This window comes from Anas platyrhynchos, chromosome 23 (genome assembly GCF_047663525.1).
Source record: "Anas platyrhynchos isolate ZD024472 breed Pekin duck chromosome 23, IASCAAS_PekinDuck_T2T, whole genome shotgun sequence".
NCBI classification, from domain to species: Eukaryota; Metazoa; Chordata; class Aves; order Anseriformes; family Anatidae; genus Anas; species Anas platyrhynchos.
Window position 1 is genome coordinate 1,955,426 of NC_092609.1, and position 16,429 is coordinate 1,971,854.

Sequence of the window (16,429 nt, forward strand, 5' to 3'; positions counted from 1 at the left end):
CCGTGCGCACCCTGGGCGCAAAGGGTTGGAGAGGTTGGAGAGGTTGGAGAGGTTGGGGGGGGGATGGAGGGAGCTGAAAAACCGCCCGAAAAAAAAGAAAAAAAGGGAAAAAAAAAGGGAAAAAGGGAAAAAAAAAAGAGGCTGCGTTTAAACAACAGCCATAATTATGCTTTTGATACCGTCTGCTAAAAATACAGCCCCGCGCCGCGCGGGGAGCCATGTGTGCGCGGCCTCACATGGCTCCGGGCTGCAGAGGCTGAGTCAGGCAGCGGGGCCACAGGGGGGGGGGGGGGGACACGGCACCCGGGGGGGGCTGCAGGGGTTGGGGGGGGGCTGGTGGAAGGGGGATGTGGCAAAAGGGGGTCCCCAAAAAGGGGGTGTCCCCAAAAAAAGGGGGGTTGGGGGGTTTTAATGGGGTTTAGGGGGGTGTCGGCATCCCCCATCTCTAAAAAAATAAAGGGGGGGTTGTCGGGTTTGGTTGTGGTTTGGGGGGGTCGGGAGGGAAATGGGGGGGTCGAGGTGTGGGGGTGGTGCCATCAGTTGTGGGGTTCGGCCCGTAGCTACCCCAAATATTTGGGGTCACCCCTCCTGGGGCAGGGGCGCATCCAGCAGGGCGAGGTGACACCGTTGTGTCCCCCCCGTGTCCCCCCCCCCAGCTCTTGGGGACGGGTGCAAGGAAACCCCAAAAAGTGCCGAGGGGGGGCACAAACCCACCCCTCGCCCCCATTAACACCATCCCCACGGGGAAGCTGATTAAAGGGGGGGGGGCTGCAGCTCGCACAGCCCCTCACAACCCCATGGGCACGGAGAGGGCGCAGCGCAGCGGGGTCAAACCCTGCCCCACGGAGAGCTCCGGGGACCCCACAAAAAGCTTGGGGGGGTGGCGGGGGGGGGCATTTCCCCCCCCCCAAAGCTGGGAGGGTGGAGGCGAGGGGGGCGAGCTCAGGTCAGCCCCGTAATTGCTGCGCTGGGGCGCTGCCAGCCGGGGCAGATTACGGCTTTGCTGACTGCAGCCTGGCAGCGGCCCCGCGAGCTGACACAGCTGGGAGCCCCCCCTTAGGATGGGGGGGTGGGGGGGGGCAGGATGGGGGCTGCTCGTGCCCCTCTTTTGGGTTTTTGTCCCTCGGGGGGGGGGGGGGGGGTAAGCACGGGGACGGTGCCAAAATGAGGAGCCCGCAGCGGGTACCCCCTCTCCGCGCCCCCTCTCCGTGCCTCAGTTTCCCCAATTTCCAACCCAGCAGCCTCCCACACCCCCCCAGTGCCCCCCCCGGGGGGGCTCCCAGCACCCCCCCACCCTCCCCAAAAGCCACTCTAGGGGTCCACCCCCCCCCCAGACCCCCCACACCCCCCCCCCAGGGCCGTATCCTTGGAGGAACCGTGCGCCCTAAGCGGCTTTGGGGGGGATTACGGGCAGCCCCTGGCCCTCACCCTGTGCCCCCCCCCCCCCGGAACCCCCCCCCCGTTTTCCCCGCTGCTCGAAGTAATCGTCTCTGAGACAGTTTTACCCGGCTAATCCGGCCACCTCCACCTAAGCTGCTCCCTGCCCCCCCCCCAGAAAGCCCCCCCCTCAAGGCGAGGAGCCCGTCACCTCGTGCCACCCCAGGCAGGGGGCGAAGCCCCCGAGGGATGGATCAATGACCCCCCCCCCAAAGGAATATCCCCCCCCCACAGGGATGGGGACAGCGATTTCGGAAAGTCTGGAATCAGATTTATTCGTCTGTGTACAAAAAATGCCCCCCCCACGAGGAGGGGGGGGCGTTAAAAGCCGCGTGGGGCATGGTCGGCACCGGCGCTCCGGTTTCAAGTAGAGAGGGGGAAAAAAAAAAAAGGGGGGGGGGTCCCTGGCAAAGGGGGGGGGCACGGGAGGTGTCTTTGGCTTCACGGGGATGGATGGAGACCTGGATGGCCCCACGGGGGCTCCTGGGGGGGGGGGGGGACAAGGAAATAAGGCAAAATGGCAAGGGGACAGCAGGGCCCCCCCCCCGGGCACCCCGTGCTGAGGAGGGGGCTCCTGTAGTGTTTGGGGAGGGGGGAGCTGAGCCCCCACGGGAGAGGCGCCGGCGCCCCCCCCGCAGCAGCGATGGGCAATGGAAAAAGTGGTGGTGGGGGGGCACAGCTGGGAGCAGGACGGAGCCCCCCAGGCCCCAGGACGGAGCCCCCCCAAACCCAAAACCTAAGGCACAGGCGGTGCGAGGCAGCGGGGAGCCCTCACCCTTTGGTGTTGGGGGGGGGCACGGCACAAATCCTGCCCCCCCCCGGCAATGCAGCAGCAAACTCAACAGGTTAAGACTCCTGGCGATGCTTTTTCCCCCCCCCCGGGGGGGGGGGCGTTAAATTAATCCTCCTGCCCCGTCGGTGCCGGCTTCTTCCGAATCCGACCACGCACCAGCCGGGAAGAGCCCTGGGGGGGGGGAATTTTTGGGGTGAGGGGGGGGAAAAAAAATAAAAGGGGGTGAGCTCCTGCCAGGCACAGCCGGGTGCTGGTGAGGGGGGGGGCGGGGGGGGCACAATACCTCTTTGTTTTGGGGTTTCTTCTTCGCCGTGCGCAAGCTCTGGCTCCGGGAGATGGGTTTGGGGTCGCGGGGTTGAGGGGGGGCTCGGGGGGAGCTGCGAATCCGACCAGCGCCCTTCCTCCTCCCCCTCCTCCTCCTCTTCCTCCTCGCTGTCACAACGCGGGGGTGCCCCGCGGGGTAGGGGCCAGCCGATGGTTCTGGTGCAGCCCCCCCCCGAATCCCCTAAAGCTCCCGGCCATGGGGTGCGCAGGGCCCCCCCCGGTCCCGGTTCGCCCTCCAGGTAAAGGGGGTCCCGGTAGTGTAGGGGGGCGTCGTCGGGGAGGGAGCGCAGGTCGGGGATGCTGAAGCTGCGCAGGCGCCCGGCCAGAGCCCCCTGGCTCTGTGGGGTGGGGGGGGAAAAAAGAGTGGGGTTGAGGTGAGGTTCTATGGGGCAGAAAGTGAAGCAATGGGGTAACGGTGGTCTATGGGGAGCGCGGCCCCATTATGGGGGAGCACGGCCCTATTGGGGACCCCCATGGGGGACCCTGGCCCCATTGGGGAGCCCCAACCCCACAGGAGACCCCAACCCCATTGGGGAGACCAACCCAAATGGGGTCCCCAGCCCATTGGGGAGCCCCCAACCCCACTGGGAGAACCAACCCTAATGGGGGACCCCAGCCCCACTGGGGTGGGACCCCAGTCCCACAAGGGATGCCAACCCCACTGGGAGGGACCCCAACCCCATGGGGGACTCCGGCCCCATTGGGGGAGCCCCAAACCCATGGAGGGGGACCCCATGGGGACACAACAACAAGTGGGGGACCCCAACCCCATTGTGGAGACCCCAACCCCATAGGAGGGGGACCAACCCAAATGGGGGGGACCCAACCCAAATGGGGGACCCCGGCCCCATTGGGGTGGGACCCCAGTCCCACAAGGGATGCCAACCCCATTGGGTGGGACCCTGGCCCCATTGGGGAGCCCCAACCTTATGGGGGACCCCGGCCCCATTTTGGAGACCCCAACCCCATGGGGGGGGGGACCAACCCAAATGGGGGGGACCCCAGCCCTACTGGGGGGACCCCCAACCCCACTGGGGGACCCCGGCCCCATTTTGGAGACCCCAACCCCATAGGGGGGGGACCAACCCAAATAGGGGCCCCCAGCCCCATTGGGGTTGGACCCCACTCCCACAAGGGATGCCAACCCCATTGGGACCCCTGACCCCATTTTGGAGACCCCAGCCCCATAGGGGGGGGACCAACCCAAATGGGGGGGACCCCAGCCCAACCCAAATGGGGGGGACCCCAGCCCCATCAGGGAGACCCCAACCCAACTGGGGGGGGGACCCCGCTGCCCCCCTTGCACCCGAAACCACAGAACAGAACCAGCGGGGCCGAGCCCAGCCCTACAACCCCTTGCTTACCCCACGGCGCGTCCCCCCCACCCCATAACCGTGTCCCCCCCCCTTACCTTGGCGGCCGCCTGCACGGCGGCGGTGGCGGCGATGTTGAGCCCCCGCTTGCCGAAGCTCAGCACGGCCTCGTAGCCCCGCTCCCGCGCCTGGACGATGTAGGTGTCGATCTCCTACGGGGTGGGGCCCACCGGGTGAGTGCAGCGGCCAAAGGTGGGGCCCACAATTATGGGGGGGTAGGGTGGGGCCCACCTGCTCCCTGCGGGCCAGCGTGGGGTGCACGAATTTGCGGTACAGGAGGCTGGAGCCGCGGGTGTAGGGGGACAGCAGCCAGAGGACGAAGGCCATCTTCACCTCGTAGTAGAAGGGGAGCCTGGGGGGGGGCAAAAAATAATTGGGAGGGGGTGAAAAATATCAGGGGGGGGGGCAAAAAATATCGGGGAGGGGGCCCCAGGTACGTATTCCCTACAGGGATTGGTGTTGGGGTGGGGAGCCCAGCTGGCACCCGAAATCTGTCTTCCTACTAATTGTTGCCCCCCCCCCCCAAGGTGGGAGACCCTAAAAGTGGGGGTATGCTGAAAAGGGGGGGCAGAGAAAGGGGGAGCCCCCAGAGAAAGTGAGGGGAGCCCAGGAAGAAGAAAAGAGGGGTGAGAATCCCAGAAAAATGAAAAGGGGGGGGGAGAACCCCAAAAAAGAGAAAGTGGGATGTGAGAATCCCAGAAAAAAAGGGGGGGAGGGAACCCTAAAAAAAATAAAAGGGGGGGGGGAGAACCCAAAAAGAAAGAAAAGGGAGGGAGAACCCCCAAAAAGAAAAGGGAGGGAGAACCCCAGAAAAAAAGAAAAGGGGGGGGGAGAACCTCCCAAAAAATAAAAGGGGGGGGAGAACCCAAAAAGAAAGAAAAGGGGGGGGAGAGAAGCCCAGAAGAAAGAAAAGGGGGGAAAACCCTAGAAAAAATAAAGGGGGGGGACCCCAGCCCCCAAAAATAAAAAGGGGGGGGTCCGCAGCCCCCCGCCCTCACCAGGAGAGGAAGATGTCGGTGACGGTCTCGGTGGCCATGAAGAGGGCGAAGACGATCCAGTACATCATCCAGCGCACCTGGGGGGGGGGGGGCAGTTGTCAGCCCCCCCCCCCCAAATTTGGGGCCTGGGGGGGGGCACCGGGGGGGGGGGCCCTACTCACGTATTCGCGGATGTTTTTGCTCTTCACGGCCTTGTAGGAGGCGTAGGCGGGGTACAGCATCCCGAACACCAGCCTGGGGGGGGGCAGGCGGCGTCACCCCCCCCCAAAGTGTCCCCCTCCCCTTTTTTTTGGTGCCCCCCCCCCCCAAGGGTCTCCCCCTCCCCTTTTAGGTTCCCCCCCCCAAAGTCTCCCCCTCCCCATTCAGGTGCCCCCCTCCCCCCCAGGGTCTCCCCATCCCCTTTTAGGCCCCCCCCAAATTCTCCCCCCCCCCAAGGAGCCCCCCCCCAGGGTCTCCCCCTCCCCAGTGTGCCCCCCCCCAACTCCCCCTCCCCTTTTAGGGCCCCCCCCAACGTCTCCCCCTCCTCGAGGAGCCCCCCCCCAGATCCCCCCCTCCCCTTTCAGATACCCCCCCCAAATCCTCCCCATCTCCAAAACACCCCCCAAGCCCCCCCCCACCCCGCAGTTGCCCCCCCCCAGACTCCCCCTCGGACACGCCCCCCCATACCAGCCCCACCACAACCCCCAACACCCCCCACACCCGGGGGGGGGGGGGGGCACCACCTCACCCCCCCACCCCAAATCCAACCCCCCCCCACCCCAAAACCCCCCCAAAATCCCCCCAAACCCCCCCAAACCCCCCCCACGCCCCCCCGCCCCAATCCCAATTAAACGGCCACCCCCCCCCAGCACCAGGGGGGGCCCACAGGGGGCCGGGGGGGCCCACAAGAGCCCCCCCCCACTCACAGCACGGCCCGGCTCAGCACCCAGGCCACCATGGCTGGGGGGGGGGCCCGGGGGGGGCCCGCAGCGGCCCCAACGGCTTGAATGGGGCGGCCGCGGGCTCTGCGCATGCGCCGCCAGCCCAACGGCCCACGCGGCCCCGCCCCGCCATTCTTAAAAAGGGGGCCGGGGCTACTCTTAAAAGGGCAACGGCGCGGCTTCACGGGGGCCACGGCGCGCCTTAAAAGGGCAACGGCGCTTATTAAAAGGGCGAGACCTTTTTCTTAAAAGGGCAATGCCATCTCTTAAAAGGGCAATGCCATCTCTTAAAAGGGCAACGCCGCGTCTTAAAAGGGTAACGCCCAGTAGTGCAAAGGGTGAGCCCCTCCCTCTCCCACCCATTTTTTATTTGTTTTTGTTTTTGTTTTAAGCCTTTAGAACACGGAAAAAGGAGAAGCAGGCGCCTTCGTGTGACCTCGTGGTTTTATTTTGGTTTCGGGGATGGCCTCTTCTTGCAGATAACCGTGATAGGAGCAGAAGGAACGGCCTCGAGGTGTGCCAGGGCAGGTTCAGGTTGTAAATAAAGAGATATTTCTTCCCAAAAAGAGCAGCCGGGCGGTGGGACGGGTTGCCCAGGGAGGTGGTGGCGTCACCGTCCCCGGGGGTGCTCAAGGAGAGCTTGGACGTGGTGCTTGGGGTCAGGGCTCGGTGGTGGTTGGGGATGGATGGAGCAGAGGATCCTGGAGGGCTTCTCCAGCCCCCATGGGTGGGCTCGGCACCTGCCCCAGGCCACGTTTCCCCCGGCCACGCGTCCCCAGTGGTGGCCTTGGGGCTCCCCAGACCCCTACCACGGCTGCTTTTGGGGTCTTCCCTCTCCTGCTGGGGAAACCGAGGCAGAGCGGGGTGGCGGAGCCATGGGTTTAGGATCCGCAGCCGCCCGGGAACAAACCCTCTCCCCAGGCTGCCTGTTCCCGAAGAGAGGCTCTTTATTCGTGAGCTTAATTAGTGGTTTTTCTTTTCCCATGCATATGCACGCGCCTGTGGGACCTGGAAAAGCTCCCCTGGAAAACCAGCCGTGCGGGCGGGGTGCAGGAGCAAACCCCACACCCTGGGGGAACACCTCCCGCTTCCCCGCCTCGGGTCAGGGCTTCTGCTGCTCCCCCAAAACGCCCGGGAGAGCCCCGAGCAGGGCTCTCGGCTGGCCTCAGCCTCGTAGAGCCGCTGGGAGGAGGTGGAGGCACGGCTGGGGGGTCACAGTTTGTTTATTTGGGGGTGTTTTGGGTGGGTGCGTGCACCCCGGTGAGGCTGGCACGCTGCGGGGATGGGGCAGAGGGGCTGCGGGGTGTGCACAAGGGGGACAGGAATTGGGGCTGCATCCTGCTGGCCTCAAGCATCCCATTAACCTTGGGGAATCCCATTAAAATTGGGGCATCCCATTAACCTCGGGGAATCCCATTAACCTCGGGGCATCCCATTAACCTTGGGGTATCCCAACCATCCTGGGGAATCCCATCCAACTCAGAGCATCCCAACCACCTTGGGGCATCCCCCTGCATCTTGGCATCAGAGGATCCCACTGTTCTTGAGCATCCCACCCAATTTAGGGCATCCCACCCAATTTAGGGCATCCCATCCAATTTAGGGCATCCCATCCAATTTAGGGCATCCCCTCCACCTTGGGGCATTTCATCCACCTTGGCGCATCTCAATCCACCCCGGGGCATCCCATTGACCCCGGAGCGCCCCCGTTACACACCTCGGCATCAAAGCACCCCATCCGCCTGCCAACATCCCGCTGCCCTCGAGCATCCCACCCACCTGGAAGCAGCCCCATGCCCTGGGACCATCCCATACAGCCCTGGCCCTGCCTGCAGCCCCCATACCCCGTGCCCGTGCTCCCCCCCTGCCAGCACCCAAGGGCGTCGCTTTGCAGGGCGAGGGGTGTCCCAGCACGCGGCCAGGACGGGGTGGCCGTGGGTGCTGTGTATGGGAGGGCAGAGAAGGGGATCTGTGGGTGCACCGGGGGAAAAACGAGGGCAGTGGCTTCCCCCAAAAAAAGGGGTGTGGGTGCGGGAGGGGCGCAGGCACCGGGCTGTGACCGTGGGGCAGAGTGAGGATGGGGCTGGCGGGCGCATGCGTGTCCCCGTGCCCGAGCAGCCCCCCGGGGGAGGTGAGAGCCACTTTTGGGGGCTCTGCCTCCCCCCGGCTAGAGGCTGAGGTCCACCACCACGTGCCGGTAGACCAGCGTGTTGGCCTTGAAGCTGGGCGCCAGCAGGAGCTGCACGTCGGCGGCGGGCACGTAGCGGAAAGCCCGGGGCGCCTGCACCGCCAGCTCCTGGAACTTGCCGAATTTCTGCTTCTCCTCATCCCACAGGTAGACGTGGGTGAAGGAGAAGTCGCTGCCCAGGGCCATGTAGCGCCGCTGCCCCACGGCGAAGGGCTGCATCACCATGGAGCCGCGCGACGGCAGCGTCTGCAGCTCCACGAAGCGCTGCCCTTCCCAGCGCACCACCTTGGAGTCGCCGATGTAGCGGCTGAGGCAGAGGAAATGCTCCCGCTTCGCCCTGAAATGCTTCACCATCTGCACGTCCAGCAGCTCGCCCACCTCCCCCTGGGGCGCAAACTGCTTCTGCGCCCGGTTCCACTGGTAAATGACGGGCGCCTGGGAGCTGCTGGCGATGATGAGCCGGGGTTTGCCGTCGTTCTCCACGTACTCCACGTCGGTGTCGCGGTGCCAGGCGTGGAGGGCTTGGTGGGAGTAGAAACCGTTCTGGTCGAGGCGGTAGAGGCTGGTGGAGCCCGCCTTGGAGCTGTCGGCGATGACGAAGTACCACTCGCCCTCGATCTGGAAGGCCTCGATGTCGTTGGGCTTGCGGGTTTTCTGGCTGTCGATGTCCTGGATCTTGATGAATTTATCCACGGCCGTGTCCCAGCGGTAGATGTAGGAGCCGCCGAAAAGCTGCGCCACCACCACGTAGAGCTGGCCCTGCGCCACGATGGGCTTGCAGTGCACGGCCGAGTGGGCTGCGGGGCGGGGGCACGTCAATTTTTTTTTGGGGGGGGGGACACCAGGGGACAAAAAAAAGGGGGGTTTCACGGTGCCGACCTTACCGGGGATGCGGTCGAAGTCGCGCAGTTTGCGCTCCACGTAGTCCCACTTGAGCACGGCGCAGCTGCTGGCACCGGGTTGTGCCAGAGCCACGTAGAGGTCGCTGGCGTAGGTGTAGGGCTCGGCCGACACCGCCTGGAAGGGCAGCACCTGGTGCACCACGAAATCTGCGGGGAAAGGAGGAGGTGAGGGCGCGGGGAGCTAAGTTGGGGTGGGGGTTAAAGGGGGGGGGTCTCCGTACCCGTGGTGATGCACTGGAAGTCGCCCAGCGCCAGGTCCCGGATGCGTTGGCCCTCGAACTGCCCAGGGCTGCTGCAGAAGACGGCGGGGACGGTGGTGTTGGTGCTCTCCATCCACTCCACCAGCCACTTGATCTTGCAGTCGCAGGCCAGCGAGTTCCCCCGCAGGTCCCTGGGGAGAGGAGGGCACCGAGTCCTCCCCCTGCCCTGCCCGAGCCCCAGCGGGGACCCCCCTATCCCGATTTGGGGGGCGCAGAGAGGTGCCCGTGGGGTCGTGCCCCATAACCCCGTCCCCATCCCGGTGTCCCCGGTGCCGCGGCAGCCTTACAAATCACTCAGGATATCCAGAGGCTTGAAGAGGTCCCGGGGCAGCGTCTGCAGGTTGTTGTTGGCCAGAGACCTGGGGACGAGAGGCGCTGTGCCCGGCGGGACAGAGGGACACGGAGCTGTCCCCAATGTCCCCCCTCCAGGGGGGGCGCACGGGGTGCCCGCTACTCACAGGTGGGTCAGCGACTTGAGCCCGCGGAAGGTGGCCTTGGAGAGCGCCTGGATGTCGTTGTTCTCGATGAACCTAGGGCAGGAGGAGAGGCTGCAGGGCTGCGCCGAGGGCACGGGGAGCAGCCCCCACCCCGGGACCCCCCCTCGGGGGCCGTCCCCGTCCCCGTCCCCCCCCCCCCCCCACGCACAGGTACTGCAGGTGCGGGAGGCCGGCGAAGGCGTTGTCGCCGATCAGCGTGAATTTGTTGGAGTTCAGCAGGCTGCAAAAAAAAAAAGGGGGAGAAAGGGTCAGAATTTGGGTCGGGGGGGGCACCCAGGGGGTGAGGATTTGGGAGAGGGGGGGGTCACCGGTCTGGGATTTGACCTACAGGAACTGCAGCGAGGGGATGTGGGCGAAAGCCGCCTCTCGGATCTCCGTGAAGGCCGCGTTCACCATGGTCCTGCGGGGAGGAGGAGACCCCGGGGCCGTGATGGGCATGGGGGGGGACACGGGGGGGACACAGGGGGGACACGTAGGGGACAAGGGGCTCAGCCCCAAGGGCTGGCACCCACCCCACGCGTGCCCTGCGGCACATCCAAACCTGGGTGTGCGCACACAGACGGGTGCGCACGCACCCCTACGAGGCTCCTGCGCCCTGCTGTGCCCCCAGGGACCCCCCCCCAAACCGTGTCCCCCCCGGGACTCTTGTCCCCAAGGTCACAGCAGCCGGGCAGTGCGGCGGGGCCGGGCTGCAGCCCTGCTCCATCCAGCGCCGTGTGCGCACGGGGGACCTGCTGGCACCGCAGGGCACCCCCACATGGGAACAAACCCAGGGTTGGGGGGGTCCCCAGCCCACCCAGAGCTTCCCTCACCCCCCTAGAGACCCCCCCAAGCTGCTCTCACCCCGCACAACCCCACTGCAGCACAAAGACCGAGGCTGGCCCTGCCCCAGCACCCGCTGCCAGCCCTGCGCCACGGGGAGCCGATTGTGTGCGCCCCCCCCTTCCCCGTCCCCATCCCCATCCCCGTCCCCCTCCCCGGCTACTCACAGCGAGATGACCTCGGGGGGCAAATTCTTGGGCACGGCCTTGGAGTCCACGCAGAAAGCCGTGTCCCGCGTGCACGAGCAGCTCGGGGGGCACGGGGGTGGCCGGGGAGGCCGCCGGCCCCCCGCAGCCCCCCAGAGCAAAGCGGAGGTCAGGAGGAGCAGGAGAGCCGAGAGCTGGCCCCCGGGCATCCTCCTGCCGTGCCGCAGCTCCATCGCCCTGGCCTGCTCCTGCTCCTGCTCCTTCTTCTCCTGCTCCTTTTTTTTCCCCTGGAGCCGCAGCCGAGCCCTTTTTTTTATTTTTATTTTGCCCCCTCTCCTTCCTTCCCCGAGGACCCCTCAGCGCCGGGGGGAAGCGGCGGTGCTGGAGGGGGCTGGCGGCAGCGGGGCTGCTGCTCTGCAGCTCTCCATGCTCCTGTGAGCTGCAGGAGGAGGGAGGGAGGGACAGAGGGATGGATGCAGCAGCGTGACGGCACGGCACGGCACGGCACGGGCGGGTGGCCTTGGGGACACGTGCCCCCAGCACGGGGGGCTGCGTGCCACGGAGGGGGGGACCCCCAGGGCAGGCGGTGGCTCCGTTCAGGCTCTGCTTTGATTTTTTTGGGGGGTGCTGCCCACTCCCAGCGCTTCACCCCGGCTGCCCTGGGTGCTGCCAAGGCCTGGGGGGGGGTTGGAGGTTGGGGGTGGCGGGGGGGGGCTCTGGGCTGCCCGTCCCAGGCACGGCGCTCGCGGCCAACAATGAGCCCAGCCAGCTCCGAGCCCTGCGCAGCTGCCCGCGGGGCTGGGTGGCAGCGGGGGGCAGCCCCCAAGGGTGCTCGGGGTGGGCGCAGGGGGTGCAGGAGGAGGGCGGGCACCCGCCCTGTTTGCCTTGGCCCCCTCCCAAACCACCTGCAAATGCTGGGAAAAGGCCCTCAGAGGATTTCACGCCCCCCCCCCCTCCCGCACACACTTTCCCGGCTCTTATCCGGGTTGGGCAAACAGAGCTCGAGTGGCACCTTGGCAGCCCCAGCGCCCCCCGAGGACCCTATAAATCCCCCGTTCCTGCTGGCAGCGGGGCAGGAGCTGCGTGGTGAGGGCAGAGATGGACGGCAGCTCCAAGGAGGCGCTGCTAGAGGAGGCCCCCCCGGTAAGGAGCACCCAGCACCCGGCCCCGCCGGCACGGGGCTGAGCCTGGGCTCACCCCGCTGTTTCCCCCCCCCCCCTTTCCCCAGGAGTACACGGCCTCCCCCCGCCTCCCCTGCGTCCCCCAGCAGCTGAAGAGCCTCCTGATGGTGGTGGTGGCCGTGGTCTTCCTGGTGGTGCTGGTGGGGGCCTTCCTCCTGCTGGGGCTGCACCTCACCGAGACGCACGCCGAGACGGTGCGCAAAGAGGGGGGGCGCACGCATTGCGCCCAGCGGGGGGCTTCCAGGGGTGTCCCCCCCCTCCACGGTGACTCCGTCCCCTTCCTCCCTGCAGGTTTTGAGGATGAGCATCGAGGGGCTGGGCGCCCAAGGGCCCCCCCAGCACCTCTCCATGAGCAGGAAGGAAAGGATCGGGACGTTCGCCGTGGCCGAGGGGCGCAATTCCTCCGCGCTGCTGGTGTACGACTACGGCAAGGTTCGGGTGCCACGGGGGGCTGGGGGGGGGCTGAGCACGGGGTTGGGCTGACGGGGGGGCTGCCTGCACGCAGCTGCTGGTCAGCTACAGGTCCTGGCTGCACCGCGTGTGCTTCATCACCCGCGTGGATGAGGACAACCTCCCCGGGCTGGACGCCGTCACCGAGGTTTTCCAGCGGCGCCAGGTGAGCCCAGCCTCGTGCCCGCAGCCTGGGCACCTGGGAAGGGCGCCGCTGGGCTTGTGGCAAGCTTTTCCTCCAGGCCACGGTGGCCACGGGTGGCCAGAGCTCCCGCTGTGTCTCCGCAGGGCGAGGGGAAGGCTGGTGCTGAGCCCCTGGCTGACCGCTCCATCCTGGGCACCACCGCCAACGTCCTCTGCAGCTCCGTGCCCATTTACTGGACCTAGCAGGGGCTGGGGATGAGGAGGGGGCGTCCCCCCCGTGCCCCCTGTGGTGCCCCTCTGGGCTCCTTCCTCCTCCTCCTCATCATCCTCATCCTCATCATCATCGTCGGCTTCATCACCGGCCTCGGCACCGCGTGGTGCTTGCAATAAATGATTGGGGTTCGCTGCGGGATGTGCGCTGCTGTCGGCAAAGTAAAGCTGGGCGCTGCCTCCAGTCCTGCTCTCCTCCTCTCCCTGCGCCTGGGGTGGTCCCCGAGGGGTCCGGCGTGGGGGGAGCACCCCCGGTGTTGGTTTAATCAGGGGGGGGTCAGGTCCAGCCCCAGCCGAGGGGCACCGGAGGGCTCGGCGTCCCCAGCCCCGGCGTCCCCAGCCCTTTGGGGCACCCAGCACCCAAAGTGCAGAAAAAGTTCCCGTCCCTCTCCCGTCCTCACCCACACAGGGACAGAGGGACCGCAGGTCACATCCCCGGGGCCAGCAGGGCACCCATGGGTGCCACCCCAGCTTGCCCCCTGCGCCCTCCGTGCGCCCCACGTCCCCCTGCTTCAACCCCACAGCAGCCAGGGGCACCCTCGGGGCTCACCCCCATGTGTCCTGCTGGGGATCTGGGGATCCGAAGGGACAAAAAAGAGGCTGGGGGGGACCCGTGCCAGCCCCCCAGGGGCGTTGGACCTCCCCACGTGTCACCGTCACCTCTCCATCCCTGCCCCGTGCCCCCCTGGCTGGGAAGGGGCGCACGCAGCCAGGCAGGGGCTCTGCGCCCCCCCCTGCACAAGGCAAGACCCCCCCGGGGGGGTCCCCATCCTGCTCAGCACCCCGGGGGAGGAGGCAGGGGGCAAGATGTGGGGCAGACCCACAGCCATGGCTGCTTGGGGACCGTGCTGGGGACCCAGGGTGGCCAAGAGGTCACCGATGCGGTCCCAGCACCCTCGGGACCAAGGCCCTGGAGCACCCGGCCCCAATCCGTGCTCCGTGGCCCCCTGCCATGGTGACCCCGCTCCTGCCCCAACGCTGCGGCTCGCGGGGACCCTTTTGATGTCCCCTCTGTGTTTTCCCCTTCCCCAGCACCTCCAGGTGCCCGAGGTGGCGAAGGGTCACGGGCACGGGGCCAGGTTCCCCTTTGGCTGCCTCCGTCCCCGGATGCTCCACCCTGGAGGGCAGCTTGAAGCCCTTGAGGAGGGTTTGCTTTGGCCCCAAATCCCGCTCCGGGGCAGCAGAGAGGTCCCCGTGCCCTGGGGACAAGTGTCCTCAGGCCCTCTTGAGCTGCAGGTTCCCAGGGGAAAGCAGCTCCGGGCAGGGCGCTGGGCAAACACCGCCGGGAGCGGGCGGCACACCCGAGTGGCACCACGAGGCTGCTCGTGGGGGCCGCCCCCTTCCCCACCCCAAAACCCCCCAAATAAAGCCGCTGCCCCAGCTGCTGTGGGCTGCCCAGGCTGGGAGGTGGAAGAGGAAGAAGAGGAGGAGGAGGAGGAGGCAGAGATGGAGAGCAGCATGAAGCAGGTGGCAGTCGAGGAGCCGCTGGTGAGTCCCCGCGCCCCACGGAGCGGTGCCACGCTTGCGCCCCCCCTCTGCGTGCCTCGTGGAGACCCAGCACCCCCCACACGCACCCCCAAGGGCGAGCAGGGTGGGAGCTGAACCCCAGCGAGCCCTTCCCACCCCCATTTCACCCCTTGGCCCCTTATATCAACATCTCTCCACCTTTTTCACGCCCGCAGGACGCCGACAAGGGCTGCTGCGGCTCCTGCTGCCTGCCCTGCGCCCTTTGCTGCCCCAAATGCTCGCGCTGCTGCCGCCCCGGCTGCTGCAGCCTCAAGGGCTGCCTGTGCTTCGTGCCTCGCCTGCTCTGCTACCTGCCCCGCAAGCTGCTCAGCAGCTGCCACCACCTCAAGTGCCTCCTCATCGTGGTGGTGGTGGTGGTCCTGCTGGTGGTCATCATCGCCGGCGCCCTGCTGATGTGGCTGCAGGTGGAGCGGGGCCACCCCGACGCCGTGAGTAGGGTCCCCAGGGCTCCCCGGGGACGGGCAGGGGGCAGGGGTTGAGCTCCCCCCCCTGTCCCCAGGTCCTGCGGTTGGGCGCGGGGAGGGCGTGGGAAGAGGACGCGGCCACTTTCTACGTGGACGGCGGAGCTGGAAACCCGGCCACGGTGGTCTACGACTACAAAAACGTGAGTGGGGGGGGAAGGAAAGGGGGTGGGGGTCCATAGGGTGGGATTTGGGGTCAAACCCACCCGGCTCTGCGTGCGCACAGCTGCTGGTGAGCTACAGGTCGCGGCTGCACCACGCCTGCTACGTCACCCGCATGGACAAGGACAACATCCCGGGGCTGGATGCGGCCACCCAGGCTTTCCAGCGCCGGCAGGTGAGCTCTGGAGGGGCAGGATCAGGTTTTGGGGGGGCACAGGAGCCTCTATGGGGGCACAGGAGGCTCCCTGGGGGCGCAGGAACCCCCCAAAGGTGAGGGATGGAAACGGGGGCGCCCTGCATTTCTCCCCCAGGCTGAGCAGAGGCTGGCCATGCCCCTGGACGACCGCTCCCTGCTGGGCACCACGGCGAGCATCCTCTGCAGCATCGTCCCCGTTTACTGGATTTAGGGCAGGCTGGGTGAGTTTTGGGGTACTGGGGGGGGGTTTAGGGGTCCCCCACCCACGCAGCGGCACCCTCACGGCGTCACCTTTGCCTTGCAGCAGCCCCGACGGCCACGGCGTCACCTCCAGCCCTCCTCCTGCACAGCACCGGGACGGGAGCATCGCCAGCAGCACCCCCCCTGCCAGCCCCCACATCCCAGGGGGCTGCAAAATTTGGGGAGGGGGCTGGTGGCGGGGGGCCGGGGGTGTCTGCTGGGGCGAGCGCCTCACGCCGCCTGCGCCTGTGACACGTCTGGTTTGTCACTTTGTCTTCTCAGCTTCTCCGAGCCCAAGTGCCAAAATGAGCTTAAAAAAACCCAAAAACATTTAAAACCCCCAAAATTCTCCATTCTGCTTCTCTGCTTGCCCAGTGACCTCGGCTGGGGCTTGGAGCACCGGCCTGGGGGGCGATTCCGCCGCAGTCCCCAGCTGGATGCCCAGCTGAAAATGTCCCCAAATGTGCCAAAAGTGTCCCCTCGGAGCCGAATAAAGGACGAGGGGAAGAAACCAGGTCCCGGAGCTGTTCCTGGGGACACCCCCGTGACGGAGCCGGCTGTGGGGGGGGGTCCCTGCCACCCCCACGGAGAGCAGAGCGCCCCCATTTACGCCCCCATCCCTCCCCACATCCCGGAGGAGCTTTGCGCACCGCAGAATCGTGGCTGGAGCAGGGAAAGGAGCCCGGGGAGGGGACGGGGGGGGGTGGGAACAGGGAGCTGTGCCCCCCCCCTCCGGGATGGGAGCCGGCCAGCAGCGCAGCTGCCTCCCCCCTCGCCTGGCTCCGGCCCCCGCAGCTCCCCCCCGGGACGCTGCAGCTGCATCTGGCCGGGACGCGGCGCGCCTGGCCGGGGTTCCCCGCAGCTCCGGGGCGCCCCCCCCTCATCCCCTCGCCTCCCCCCGGCCCCACAGCACCAGCAGGCGTGAAACGGGCCGCGAGGTTTTATTTTAACCCCCCCCCAAAACCCCTTCCTCAGCCTCGCAGGCAGAGGGGCGCGCGGAGCGGTGCCAGGGCTCTGCGCCCCCTCGCCGTGCCGGAGCTCTCCAAAACCCTCCAAAATCCTCCAAAACCCTCCAAAATCCTCCCAAATCCTCCTCCCCCCACACCACGGAGGCCGGGAGAGGTGAGGAGGGGCGGCA

At 67.0% G+C, this 16,429-nt stretch overlaps 4 protein-coding genes across 5 annotated transcripts; 2 read left to right on the forward strand and 2 right to left on the reverse strand.

Moving 5' to 3' along the window:
• Positions 1 to 1,686: 1,686 nt before the first annotated feature.
• REEP4 (receptor accessory protein 4) lies at positions 1,687 to 5,991 on the reverse strand. The gene is given in 8 exon segments (XM_038167058.2): positions 1,687 to 2,401; positions 2,514 to 2,604; positions 2,606 to 2,892; positions 3,966 to 4,079; positions 4,159 to 4,279; positions 4,926 to 5,002; positions 5,087 to 5,159; positions 5,831 to 5,991. Coding segments are annotated over 8 exon segments (936 nt in total). The 5' UTR covers positions 5,938 to 5,991; the 3' UTR covers positions 1,687 to 2,335.
• Positions 5,992 to 6,774: 783 nt separating this feature from the next.
• Positions 6,775 to 11,491, reverse strand: LGI3 (leucine rich repeat LGI family member 3). The gene is made up of 8 exons (XM_038167051.2): positions 10,682 to 11,491; positions 10,021 to 10,092; positions 9,841 to 9,912; positions 9,654 to 9,725; positions 9,483 to 9,554; positions 9,157 to 9,326; positions 8,918 to 9,082; positions 6,775 to 8,830 (listed from the first exon to the last, which is right to left on the reverse strand). Exons 1-8 carry the CDS (start codon positions 10,891 to 10,893, stop codon positions 8,013 to 8,015), a joined length of 1,653 nt encoding a protein of 550 aa, XP_038022979.2. The 5' UTR covers positions 10,894 to 11,491; the 3' UTR covers positions 6,775 to 8,012.
• A 151-nt stretch (positions 11,492 to 11,642) lies between these two features.
• Positions 11,643 to 12,889, forward strand: SFTPC (surfactant protein C). Its single transcript, XM_027443680.3, has 5 exons — positions 11,643 to 11,803; positions 11,889 to 12,035; positions 12,133 to 12,273; positions 12,347 to 12,457; positions 12,580 to 12,889. The coding sequence occupies exons 1-5, from the start codon at positions 11,759 to 11,761 to the stop codon at positions 12,676 to 12,678; spliced, it is 543 nt and encodes a 180-aa protein (XP_027299481.2). The 5' UTR covers positions 11,643 to 11,758; the 3' UTR covers positions 12,679 to 12,889.
• Positions 12,890 to 14,035: 1,146 nt separating this feature from the next.
• Positions 14,036 to 15,802, forward strand: LOC110354773 (surfactant protein C-like). Of its 2 annotated transcripts, none has more exons than XM_072027156.1 (6): positions 14,036 to 14,193; positions 14,388 to 14,660; positions 14,732 to 14,836; positions 14,920 to 15,030; positions 15,167 to 15,272; positions 15,356 to 15,802. In XM_072027156.1, the coding sequence occupies exons 1-5, from the start codon at positions 14,152 to 14,154 to the stop codon at positions 15,260 to 15,262; spliced, it is 627 nt and encodes a 208-aa protein (XP_071883257.1). In that variant the 5' UTR covers positions 14,036 to 14,151; the 3' UTR covers positions 15,263 to 15,272; positions 15,356 to 15,802. The 2 variants fall into 2 exon arrangements, with proteins under 2 accessions (XP_071883257.1, XP_038022980.1); XM_038167052.2 differs by having other exon boundaries at positions 15,359 to 15,802.
• Positions 15,803 to 16,429: the final 627 nt, after the last annotated feature.

Bases quoted from the DNA above. Each gene is read 5' to 3' on its own strand.
- LGI3 (XM_038167051.2), bottom strand. From the start codon at position 10,893: ATGGAGCTGCGGCACGGCAGGAGGATGCCCGGGGGCCAGCTCTCGGCT. The intron at 9,555-9,653 runs GTGAGTAGCGGG...TCTCGTCCCCAG, and splicing joins CTCAAGTCGCTGACCCACCT to GTCTCTGGCCAACAACAACC. The intron at 9,083-9,156 runs GTACGGAGACCC...CTTTCCCCGCAG, and splicing joins CTTCCAGTGCATCACCACGG to ATTTCGTGGTGCACCAGGTG.
- SFTPC (XM_027443680.3), top strand. From the start codon at position 11,759: ATGGACGGCAGCTCCAAGGAGGCGCTGCTAGAGGAGGCCCCCCCG. The intron at 11,804-11,888 runs GTAAGGAGCACC...CCCTTTCCCCAG, and splicing joins TGCTAGAGGAGGCCCCCCCG to GAGTACACGGCCTCCCCCCG. The intron at 12,036-12,132 runs GTGCGCAAAGAG...TCCTCCCTGCAG, and splicing joins CCGAGACGCACGCCGAGACG to GTTTTGAGGATGAGCATCGA.
- LOC110354773 (XM_072027156.1), top strand. From the start codon at position 14,152: ATGGAGAGCAGCATGAAGCAGGTGGCAGTCGAGGAGCCGCTG. The intron at 14,661-14,731 runs GTGAGTAGGGTC...CCCTGTCCCCAG, and splicing joins AGCGGGGCCACCCCGACGCC to GTCCTGCGGTTGGGCGCGGG. The intron at 14,837-14,919 runs GTGAGTGGGGGG...GCGTGCGCACAG, and splicing joins TGGTCTACGACTACAAAAAC to CTGCTGGTGAGCTACAGGTC.